The 12563-nt window shown below is 42.6% G+C and overlaps 1 protein-coding gene across 1 annotated transcript; it reads right to left on the bottom strand.

Moving 5' to 3' along the window:
• Positions 1-1993: 1993 nt before the first annotated feature.
• LOC120044938 (zinc finger protein 180-like) lies at positions 1994-6758 on the bottom strand. Its single transcript, XM_038989687.1, has 2 exons — positions 6523-6758; positions 1994-3655 (listed from the first exon to the last, which is right to left on the bottom strand). Exons 1-2 carry the CDS (start codon positions 6683-6685, stop codon positions 2682-2684), a joined length of 1137 nt encoding a protein of 378 aa, XP_038845615.1. The 5' UTR covers positions 6686-6758; the 3' UTR covers positions 1994-2681.
• Positions 6759-12563: the final 5805 nt, after the last annotated feature.

Raw genomic sequence — 12563 nt, 5'->3', positions numbered from 1 at the left:
CCAGCTCTGCCAGGGTGAGGTGTTCTCTCATTTGCAGTGGTGTAAAGTACTTAAGTAAAAATACTTTTACATACTCGTTTTTTGGGACTCTACTTACAATTTATATTTTTGACATTTTTTACTCCACTACATTCCTAAAGAAAATAATGTACTTTTTAGTCCTTACATTTTCCCTGACACCCAAAAGTAGTCATTACATTTTGAATGCTTAGTTGGACAGGAAAATTGTCTAATTCACACACGTCAAGAGAACATCCCTGGTCATCCCTACTGCCTCTGATCTGGCGGACTCACACAACACAAATGCTTAGTTTGTAAATTATGTCTGAGTGTTGAACTGTGACCCTGGCTATCTGTAAAAATGTTTTAAAGAAAAGAAAAATCGTGTCATCTGGTTTGCTTAATATAAGACATTGTACATGATTTATACTTTTGATACTTAAGTACATTTAAAAACAAATACTTTTACTCAAGTTTTATTTTACTGGGTGACTTTTACATTTGAGTCATTTTCTTTTAAAGGCATCTTTACTTTTACTCAAGCATGAAAATTGGGTACGTTTTCCACCACTGCTCATTTGTGTCTTTAAGTAGCTAGCAAGCCAACGTTAGCCAGTTAGCTTGAGAGCTTGACTGCCGTTGTGTGGTCAGAATGCTTGGATCATCCCTACTCCAGTGCGCGCTCTGAACGCTCCGAGAAACGCTCTGAATTTACGAACGCCAGAGCGCACTCTGAGCACATTCTGGCACTCCAGAGTGAATTTACGAACACACCCTGTATTCGATACAGCACTGCCTTTTGTGCCTTATTGCTTAATTAAAAGTACGGTTGATGGACGTACTGTTGCTTCATGCATCACCCTGATACTAGGTAGCTACGTCCCACGCCGCTGCCTGGCAGTAGTGCTTGTCAAGCGGGATCAAGGGCACAGTCGTTGTTGTTCATGCCCTCCCAATTTGAGTAGACTGTGTGATAAAAATGGCCACGCTAGCTACCGCCAGCGACACGTTCATATACCCAATAGGAAGCTTTACTGGGTACCACGGGCAGGTCTCAGCTCGGCAGGCATGTCCATACTACACCGGTGCATTTCCCATGCCGCAACAGAATAGAAAGATGCTAAACAAATGATTTTGTATTCGATTTTTGCATTGTTTAAAGTTGATAGATCATTCACGCAAATTAAGGGACTGTACAGTGAGACTGGGAGTGTAAGTATGCCTCCAGGATAATATGGTAAAGTCGGCTATATGAACAAAAATCCATATGATAAATTGCCTGAATTGATGCAATAACAATAAATAGAACGATACATTTATAAATGTGCACCACTGTTTTTTATAAAGTAGTATTATATTTTAAACTACTATTACTAGTCTGGTGGTTGCAGCCATCAATTGCCCCATTAACGGCCATATTAGCAAACATTTCATTTCAAACTCCACAGTATGTCAGACTGGCCTCTAATTATATGGTTGCTTTCGAAAAACGTCCACTCCTTTTGAAACCCCCACTTTTCCAGAGAGATGCACTGCACTGAGAGATGACATATCAGTAGGTGGTAGCAGAGACCCTGAAGGACGACGTCGCAGCTGGACACCTCGTGAAAAGAGTGTCCCAGCTCAGTGCTGCCCCTCAGAGTATCTCAAGTTAAATGCCGACCGGGGTACTGCAGGCTGCCATTAGCCACTAAGTTATCCTTAACTTCTGTGTGGATTTTTTTTTTTTTTTTTTTATCGTTTCAATGACATACATCTGGTGTACCAGAAGCAATTATTGGTTCCACGATTGTCTTCTAATTTGTATTTACACGAAGATTGACATTTTCCGGGGATCCTGTATTCGGCAAACAATGCCAGCAGTACTGCGGTCGGCCTTGAACTTCGTGGCTTCAATGAGAGAGGGCAGTGTTCCCTGATTTGATCCAACTTTATTTTTCAAATCTCGTCTTTATCCCCCCCCCCCCCCCCCCCCCCCCCCCCCTTTTTCCACACTAGAGGGCGACCTCTAACAGTTAGTCAGCTCAGAAGTAGCTCCTAGTTAGACCTACCATAAAAATAAACACTGTACATCGATTCACATACTAGACTAGTTTAGCCTACTCTGACGAATGATAAATTGACATAATGAAAGAACTTGAGGTAAACTTGTGCACAGTAGAAAACCCTATGTATACCTTACACCTTTCTCTGTCAGTTTCAATGAAATAAACTCTAGGGTGTGTAAAATAAAAACAGGGATCATATTGGTCTAATGGACTTCCTCAGTCATAATAAGACTGACCTCTGTGTTCCTGGGTGAGAGAACTCAAGAATGCCATCTAGTGTTCAAACATGGTTTTACAACATTGGTTAAAAAAAATGCTGTAACCATTATCCCACTGAGCACTTCAGGAAAAAAATGGGGGATCTAACCAAAATTAACAATATATTTCTCTCTTAACATAGTTAGTGTAACCTAGTGATACATGAGGCACAAGTATTTTCATAGCATGTTATTAAGCAACTCTCGAATCAATGCAGACATGAGGTGGCTCAGTTACAGTCTGCAAAACATCACACATGCTATAGTCCTCTAGTGTTACAATAATATGTAGAATTAGTAGCATTGAAGAGAAGGAATGTCTCTCATTCTCTTTCCAAACACTGGCTACTTTGAGAATAGAAGACGGTCTAATCTCTCATGGGCTCTTTCCACTCCAAGGCATTTTTCTTCTACCTCCCTCAGTGTGAGTTCTGAGGTGTCCCTTGATATGGCTGGACTGACTGAATCCTTTCCCACAGACAGGACAGGAGTAGGGTTTCTCCCCCGTGTGGACCCTCAGGTGGGTCTTCAGATGGACTGACTGGTTGAAGCGTTTACCACACACGTGGCAACGGTACGGTCTCTCTCCAGTGTGGATGCGCTGGTGCTCCTTTAACCTCCCTGAGTAGCTGAAACTCTTGCCACACACACCACAGTGGAAGGGCTTCTCCTTATTGTGAGAACACATGTGGACCTTGAGGTAACTGGTAGAGGTGAATGACTTCCAACAGACTGTGCAGAGGATTTGCCTGTGACTAGTGCCACCACTGTGTGGTACTGTGTGGGATAGCATGTGTGCCTCCAGTTGGGAAAGCTCACAGAACACGGCTCCACACTGAGTACATGAGTGTGTCTGTGTGTCCTCTGGTCTCCTTTCTGGATCTCTCGAAACATCAGTAACACTGTCAGTGTTCTCACTCTGTGTTCTAGAACAGTCTGGATTTACTGCAGAGAGAGGCTGAGACTGAGGGGAGTCACTGGTTGGTTCTGATAGTGATACTCCATAGCCCTCTCCATCAGGTTCTGTTTTGATCTGTTCAGTTGTGTTGGTCAATAGAGAGTCTCTCTCTCTGTTCTCCACAGTTTGGAGAAGATGTGTGGGCTGAGGTGGCTCCTGATCACAGTCACTTTTCACACAGGGAGGAATGATTATGGAGTCTTCTTTGGTATCAGCCACCGGCCCTTGAATCTGCTCTACCTCCTGACGGGTCCTGAGTTCACCCTGTTCCTGTTTAATCTGTGTGGGCTCTGTGTCCTCCTGCCCCAGACTGGGGCTCCACTCCTGCTCACAGTGCTGTTGCTCAGGGGGAGTTTGCTGCTCCGAGACCCAAGAGACAATGGGCTGAGGAGCTGGTGGAAAGAAGACAATAAATGACATCAATGAAAGCAATGACAACTGTTCACGCTTGATTGATAAGACCAACATTGTGTTAGCTAGCTTGTTCTGTTAATGTAATAGCTGTCTCTGGCTGAATCCAAGATCACCCCTTTCCCCACTCCTCTATTTGCGCATTCACCTGTGCCACTGCCATATGCACACATCTCCCAAAGCAGAGGGAGTGAAATTTATGGATGGCGTAGGGGCTAATTAGGTACTTCGATAACCACTTCGACCGAGCCAAGGAAGCTAATTTTTCACCATAAAAATAAACCGCTATAATAAAGTATTCCATGTGTTATCACATTTCAAATCAAACTGTCACATGCGCAGAATACAACAAGTATAGACCTTACTGTGAAATGCTTACTTGCAAGCCATTAACCAACAGTGCAGTTCAAGAAGAGTTGAGAATATTTACCAAATAAACTAAAGGAAAAAATAATAAAAAGTAACACAATAACATAACAATAACAAGGCCATATACAAGGGGTACCAGTACTGAGTCAGTGTGCGGGGGTACAGGTTAGCTGAGGTAATTTGTACACGTAGGTAGGGGTGAAGTGACTATGCATAGACAATAAACAGCGAGTAGCAGCAGTGTACAAAACAAATGGGGGTGTCAATGTAAATAGTCCGGTGGCCATTTGATTAATTGTTCAGCAGCAGTCTTATGGCTTGGGGGTAGAAGCTGTTAAGGAGCCTTTTGGTCCTAGACTTGGCGCTCCGGTACCGCTTGCCATGCGGTAGCAGAGAAAACAGTCTATGACTTGGGTGACTGGAGTCTCTGACAATTTTATGGGCTTTCCTCTGACACCGCCTATTATATAGGTCCTGGATGGCAGGAAGCTTGACCCCAGTGATGTACTGGGCTGTACGCACTACCCTCTGTAGCGCCTTACGGTCAGATGCAGAGCAGTTGCCATACCAGGCGGTGATGCAACCGGTCAGGATGCTCTCGATGATGCAGCTGTATAACTTTTTGAGGATTTGGGGACCCATGACAAATCTTTTCAGTCTGAGGGGGAAAAGGTTTTGTCGTGCCTTCTTCACAACTGTCTTGGTTTGTTTGGACCATGATAGTTCATTGGTGATGTGGACGCCAAGGAACTTGAAACGCTCAACCCACTACAGCCCCGTCGATGTTAATGGGGGCCTGTTCGGCCCGCCTTTTCCTGTAGTCCACGATCAGCTCCTTTGTCTTGCTCACATTGAGGGAGAGGTTGTTGTCCTGGCACCACACTGCCAGTTCTCTGACCTCCTTCCAATAGGCTGTCTCATCGTTGTCGGTGATCAGGCCTGCCACTGTTGTGTCGTCAGCAAACTTAATGATGGTGTTGGAGTCGTGTTTGGCCTCGCAGTCATGGCTGAACAGGGAGTACAGGAGGGGACTAAGTACACACCCCTGAGGCGCCCCAGTATTTAGGATCAGCGTTGCATACATGTTGTTGCCTACCCTTACTACCTGGGGGCGGCCCATCAGGAAGTCCAGGATCCAGTTGCTGAGGGTGGTGTTTAGTCCCAGGGTCCTTAGCTTAGTGATGAGCTTCGTGGGCACTATGGTGTTGAACGCTGAGCTGTAGTCAATGAACAGCATTCTCACATAGGTGTTTCTTTTGTCCAGGTGGGAAAGGGCAGTGTGGAGTGCGATTGCGTAATCTGTGGATCTGTTGGGGCGGTATGTGAATTGGAGTGGGTCTACGGTATCCGGGAGGATGCTGTTGATGTGAGCCATGACGAGCTTTTCAGCCTTCATGGCTACCGACGTTAGTGCTACAGGGCGGTAATCATTTAGGCAGGTTACCTTCGCTTCCTTGGGCACAGGCTGTCAGCACAGGCTGTAAAATAGCCTACTATTCCTGTGATGAGTAGATTGGATAGTCATAACTTAGTCTAATAATATAACTCAAACACTGTTCGCAAAAAAAAACCTGTTCATTGAGTGCGTAGAGTAGGCCTAGCGAGTGTGTACTAGCTAGCTAATGTACGGCATGTAGTGACGTAATGTTAATTGGATTTGTACTGTTTCAAGTACTTTCAATGGCAGTTGTTGTGGCATGTAGTGCAAGTTCACACAAAATAATGGAGAGGCCTACCTAATTATAAGACATAGGTGGCAACCTGTGATAAATAGCTATCTAGCATTACACAAACACCTGTGTGTAAGCTAACAGGGGATGTAGTGTGGTTCGTCAACGAAGCACACAGGCTGTGCATCTGTGCAAAACTGCTACTGTAAGTGTTTCTATATTTGAAATATTATTTATTGCTGATATGAAAGATAAGGGGAATATCAGCATGTGTTTAGAAAACGTGTTTGAAAGCGATGATTGGCGTTTCTAAACAATAAAACACAGCTTCGGAATTGTAGTTCACGTGGAGCCAACTGGGGTGGAATGTAATAGCTGGAAACCCTAGATATGGAGAAGGGTTTCCGAGAGTTATGGGAATACAGTATTGTAAAACGACTGTGGGGTGTTATTAATTTAAATGCTCGTTTTTATTATTTAAAAGTGGAACATGTATTGCATTTCAGTCACCAGTGTGTCCCAAACTTTATGGGTTTATTGATCCCCTCGCCACCGAGGGCCGTCTAAACGCGTTGGTTGGGGTGGTTTGGGATTGACGACTCTCCGCGAGTAGATACAATCGGTTGTTTCCGGTTTTCAGTGTTTAACCTAACGGCCGTTTCCCCTAAAAAACAAACCTCCGCCCAGGCGTCTCTTTACGCCTGCTACGTTAGGTATTCGCCGTCTCTCTGCCCTACAGAGTCAAATAGTGTAGAATACAACGTGTACGTGTAAATAAGAAGAGTACAGTAGTCTAGATGGCTACATACCCGGTGTGATCAAGTGTCGTTTCAGGTATTGGTTCTCTCTCTTTGTCCGGGTTATTTCTTCCTGGTATTCGGAGATCGTGTCTCCGACCACTCCAAGTATCTCCTCGGCAGCTTGCATCAAACGCTCAGTTAGATACACGTTCAGATATTGTAATTTAGTCATTGTTTGAAGATTATCGGGAACAAAATATCTTCCTGAAATACACGTAGCTAGCTAGGGCTTGTTGTCAAATGTACCGCTGTGAAGCAGGCAAGAATAAATAAGTACTTCCGGTTCATGGATTTTTGGAATCCTTCGGAATAAGAGTTCCGTCCTGTTTACTTTGTAAATGAACAATTAGGTCGAAAATTATGGAAAATGTACACTTATCGATATTTTATACTAGTTATCATTCAAAGAATCATGTATATTATGATTTATTTGTTCACTTTAATCCAATCGTTTTTCATATTATACATACACAGCAAAAGGGGATCCATTCTATGCAGGAGCACTTCTAGTTTCCAAATACACAGAGTTTACACCCAGAGGAGCTTTTACTGTGAAACAACGTACAGATCGTTTTGTATGGTGCAATAGCTATACATGTCCAATTTGAAATCCAATATATTTTTTAAAGTTGATGGGCCACTCTGTAAGGGCTGCCAAATGAGCATCAACACTCCTATGGATGTAAACTCTGCGGATTTAAAACTCGAAGTGCTCCTGAGTAGAATGGACTCCACTTTAACAATGACAGAATGTACATTAAATGGTGTAAATACTTGTATGTTCAATGTGAAAAACTTACTGAACAATGTGCAATACGAATGGGCTAATTAAGTATGGGATGATTATTCATATTGTTATTACTATTATTAATATTATCATTAATGTTTTGTTATTTGTATTACTGTTACCTATCTAGTAATCATTACTTTTAATGCTGTTAACAATATCAATGTTATAATAATATTTGAGCTATAAAGGCGATTAACTTTATTCATTTTTTCATATTGTTTAACAAAATTTTAAGTCTGCTTACTTTTCCTCATAAAATTTTACCAATTTTGAAGGTTTGTATTACTTTTCACCCTATTCATTGTAGGACTTAAATTTTTAAGGAAAATCCCTGAGGTCTTATTCTTTCTAGGTCTTGCTCAGTTGTGTAAAAAAAACTTTAAAGTACCACTTAAGTCGTTTTTTGGTATACTTGTACTTTACTTTTTAAAATGTTGCCTACTTTTACTTCACTACATTCCTAAATGAAATAATGTACTTTTTATTCCAAACATTTTCTCTGAAACCCAAAAATACTTGATAAATGGTCCAATTCACACACTTATCAAGAAAACATCCCTGGTCATCCCTACTGCCTCTGAATTGGCAGACTCACTAAACACAAATGCTTTGTTTGTAAATTATGTTTGAGTGTTAGAGTGTGCCCCTGACTACCCATCAATAAAAAATAAACACGAAAATTGTGCCATCTGGTTTGCTTAATATAAGGAATTTGAAATGGTTTACACTTTTACTTTTGATACTTAAGTACGTTTAAGCAATTCCATTCACTTTTGATACTCAAGTATATTAAAAACCAAATACTTTCAGACTTTTACACAAGTTGTATTTTACTGGTTGACTTTTACTTGGGTCATTTTCTATTAAGGTATCTTTACTTTTACTCAAGTATGATAACCGGGTACTTTTTTCACCACTGGTGTTGCTTACTCTTGCTAGCCGAACTGAGGTGTCAAACTTGAAGAGAAGGGTGCAACTGCAGGCCGCAATTCAGGGCGTTTCTGCATCTGCAGGAACCGACTACTTTATTCTTCTATTGGTACATTTTTAAGCTAGGACTCCAGTACGTGAAGCAGGGGCGCTCCAGTACAGTAGATGGCGGGAATGCACCATAATGTTGGATTCCAACCACAGATAAACCCCACAGAAGAGGCGGGGGTGGAAAGGGTAGCTAACCATAGCTAGTACACACAGGTATGTGGAGGTGAGGGGCACTACGGGTGTGTACTTGCTACCGTTTCCGCCCCGCCTCTTCTGTGGGCTTTATCGGCTGTTAGCAACACCGTATGCTAGCTTGCTTGCTAACTAGTTAGCACACGGTGTCGCCCCAGCCTCTCGCGCTAGTGGGAGGCAGGGGCGACAGGTACAGTGTCCTTCGTCCCCGCCTGTCGGATACGGTTCTCTCTGGTACACGGCAGACGGGGGTTGGGGACGAAACCATGTGCTAAGTGTTGCTCCCGCCTGCTGTACTAGCAGGGGAGTGTCCTTCGCCCCCGCCTGTCTGGTCTGTTTTCCCGCAGTTCAATTAACAACTGTGAGGGAAGAACACTGTCTAAATGCAGCGGGCTGCAGTTGCACACTTGGAACGCTGTAAGCACGGAAGTGACGTCGGCACTCTAGTCGCATATGGCCGTGTTTACCATAGAAATGTAGGAACGTAAAATGTATTAATTCTAAAGGATTGTTCATCTCTGACATTGCCTCTACATCTGCATTGCTTACTGTTTGGGTTTTTATGCTGGGTTTCTGTATAGCACTTTGTGACATCTGCTGATGTAAAAAGGGCTTTATAAATACATTTAATTGATTGATGGAGAAGACACTACAGTGGCTGAGCGCCACTACACAACAGTGAACAATACTCGAATTGCACTATAACGTTGACAAACGGTGCCCACAAACTGTTCGTGCTTACAGAAAGCTGTCCCAATAGCAGTCCCAACAGCAGAGTCCCAATAGCAGTCCCAACATCTTACCACTGCTACACCTGGCTATCAGTGGAGCCTTGTCTGGCAGTGAAACAGTTAATTCAGCCTCATTTACTGCCTTTAAAAAAACATAGCTGATATGGCTGACTTGCTTAAACAAATGTGGTTTCCACTGACACTTGAGATGTACAAACTATGGCATAAGGGAACGACAAGGGGATTAGAGGAAATCTGTAATTTCGATTAAGACATTAATGAGCTAGGATGGACGTAGTCAATATAACTATTTGTTCAGCACTTTTGAAATGTACAGAGACAGAATTCAGAACATGGGTCGTTCTTACAGTGTTCTCGCTGTACACCAAGTCAGAACCGTAGGATAAATAAAGGGGGCATATAAGCAGACAATGAAAGCTCTTACAATATTCAATGATTACATTTCTCTAAAACAGGTTATAGGCTACATGTGCACCACCAAGTCAGAACAGTAGGTTAAATTAAGAGGGCAAAATTGACCAAATTATTAGGGCGAGGCACATGGGTTACTAACAGCTTACTACACAACATATACTTAGTATTACTTTCTTAGCTACAGTATACATATCTCCCTAGCATATTGCAGTATTTATGCAGCAACATATAATACATTTTTGGACGCAACTTGTTGTGCTGTGCTCACTTGAACAGAAAGGTGGCGTGGCGGTCCTTCATGGGCAAATTTTGTCATAAAAAGTTGTCGTCAAAGTCTGGCATTCTCTGGATTTGTGGTGTTTTCAAGACAACTGGGAACTCTGAAAAAAACAAGGTTGAATCATGATGATGTCAGTGATCTTCAGGTTGTAGCTCTAAAAAGAGGCCCAAGTTCCCGACTTACAATTCCGAGTTGGATGACCGTTCAAAACGTATTTTCCCAGTCGGAGCTAGTTTTTTCCCTGAGTTCCCAGTTGTCTTGAACTCACTGGTCAGATTTCCCAGTTCCGAGTTAACAGTTGTTTTGAGTGCGACAGAAATCATGCTGGATTGACAGCATGGCCAATGTTGAATGTTTTCATTTTAAGTTTGGAAAATAGACCCTTAAACTTAGAATTGGGACCACACCCACTCAACTGAATAGGAGGCTAGTGATTGCTTTGCAATACTTGCAGTTAGCCACAGATTCCTTCCAAACCACTCACTGTTGAATTTGCGATTTCCAACTTGTTGTGTAATGTTTATATCCAATGGCCGATTAGCACCGATACATTTCATCTATAATTTCTCTTCATTATTTCTCTTCATATGACAAGGATTCAAAATTATTTGCCAGTAGATTGTCGACTTCATTCATGATGATAACTGCTAGCTAAGATTTTGAAAGTAAGTCCAATCAAAGCTACTGTAGATATGTGATTTGACGTCATTTTATATGTAGCCGATGACCTTGAGCTTTCTTGGAAGGGCACTTCTAATGTAACTCTACCGCAGCACCCAAGGGGCTTGAATATGAGCTCTACCCTTAGATTTGGCAGTGACGTAGAGTCCTCATGTGTGACAGAACACTGAGCCAATCACGGCGCAACTAGATAACATTACCAACCCCTATGCTCTGTATTTTCCGCTGGCTGCCCCACCACCACAGAAAGCACTGAGCTAGGCTGAAACACCTGCATTTTGGAGCTGCCTTACTCAAGAAAGTAAAAAAGAGACCATGTTTGTATGGAGGCTTTATTAACTCAATGATTTTTAATGATTTTTTTTACATTGTTTGCAAATTGATATGACACGTATTAATGCAAAAAATAACATCAAAAAAAGGTAACCTTTTTGCTAAAAATGCGGAGCTCAGAGCCCCACCTGCCCTGAATGACGGTTCGCTACTGAGTGTTTGTTTTTCAATCATCTTACCATTGCAGTACTTGATCCACCTATTTTTCAGCATTGAACCTTTATTTTTTGCCTTCTCCTTTCCCACTAGAGGGCAACCTCTAACAGTTAGTCAGCCCAAAAGTGGATCATGGGCCTACCATAAAAATATACGCTGTACATTGATTCACACACTAGACGCAAGTGTATCCACTGCGACATATGTTATTTTTCATCATGTCAAGTTAAGGGAGGTAAACTTGTGTACACCTCTGTCATTTTCAACGAAATGGACTCTTGGGTGTATAACATAAAAACGGGGATAATGTTGCTAATGAACTTTCTCATAGTTCTCATACTAAAACTGACCTGAGTGATCCTGGTTGAGTGACGTTACAAGGCTGTTTTGAAGAAGGAAAAGTTTCACAGCCGTTCTCTGCCCATACAGTCTTCTGAAATTAACACAAGCTGAAACGCACGCACACACACACACACACACGTGTCCACAAACGTACATATTACATAACCATTACAAAATCACTGCTCTGAGTGCCTGCAGTCTATTGACACAGTACTGAAACGAGATACAAACAACACAACCATCACTTGAGATAGGAGTTAAATTAATGAGAAACATAATTTCTGTTGGCAAAGGGGCTTTCTGCTTTAATGACTTGCTGCAGTATGCAAGTGCTCAGACTCAGAGCTCTTCGGACCCAGCTCCACGAGGGGGCTAAAGGGGGCTTAGCCCTCTCAGTTCAAACTTGCGCCCCCTCAGTTTTAGTTTTGTCCTTTATAAAAATAGCAAGAAATTTTAAAATGATTGAGTGACAGGTTGGCGCAAAAACAAATCTGTGTATTCGCTGTGCTGTGTAAGGAGGGCTATGAAAATCCACTGGGGGGCTAGGTATGACTCATTTTGGGTTTCCATAAAAAGCAGGAAGAGTCACTTCTCATCTGTGGTAGGCTAAGTGAATAATGTGATACGCCTGTAATATTTGATTTATAAGGGTGGGGCCAAGTTTACAGTTGAAGCTGCTTTACTCATCTGCCTCATGCCGCACCACTACCAAGTTGAGTAAGCTTCTTAGCTAGCATACCCACCCTTCTACAAGCGCTGCCAGGATAATGGCTCTACCTCCATCTGTTCCTGACGATCTTGGAACAGTGGAACCAGCCCAGGTTAGCCTAGAATCCTACACTAGCCGCAGGTTTTCTGTCCAAAAATGTTAATTTAATTGCAACTGGTTCATGAGAAGAGAGTGGCTGGAATACCCGGTTACTACAGATACGGCATTTTGTTTCCCGTGTCGAAAGTTCTGTGTTGGGACCAATGCTAACGCAGACAAGAAATACGTGGTGGAAAGTACAGTAGGCCAGCAGGACAGAGGAGAAGAGACTGATACACTCAGTTGGATGCTGTCATTGGTGAGATGTCAGAACGAATCAGCGAACGCAACAGCCAACTGGTGGAGGCCCTGTCTGCCATT

Source organism: Salvelinus namaycush, chromosome 3, assembly GCF_016432855.1.
Source record: "Salvelinus namaycush isolate Seneca chromosome 3, SaNama_1.0, whole genome shotgun sequence".
NCBI lineage: Eukaryota > Metazoa > Chordata > Actinopteri > Salmoniformes > Salmonidae > Salvelinus > Salvelinus namaycush.
The sequence above is the reverse complement of the archived record's forward strand: the minus strand, read 5'-3'. Positions and strand labels throughout refer to the sequence as shown.

Coding starts and splice junctions, on each gene's coding strand:
- LOC120044938 (XM_038989687.1), bottom strand. CDS start 6,685: ATGACTAAATTACAATATCTGAACGTGTATCTAACTGAGCGTTTGATG. Junction 3,656..6,522: donor ACGACACTTGATCACACCGG/GTATGTAGCCAT, acceptor TCTTTCCACCAG/CTCCTCAGCCCATTGTCTCT.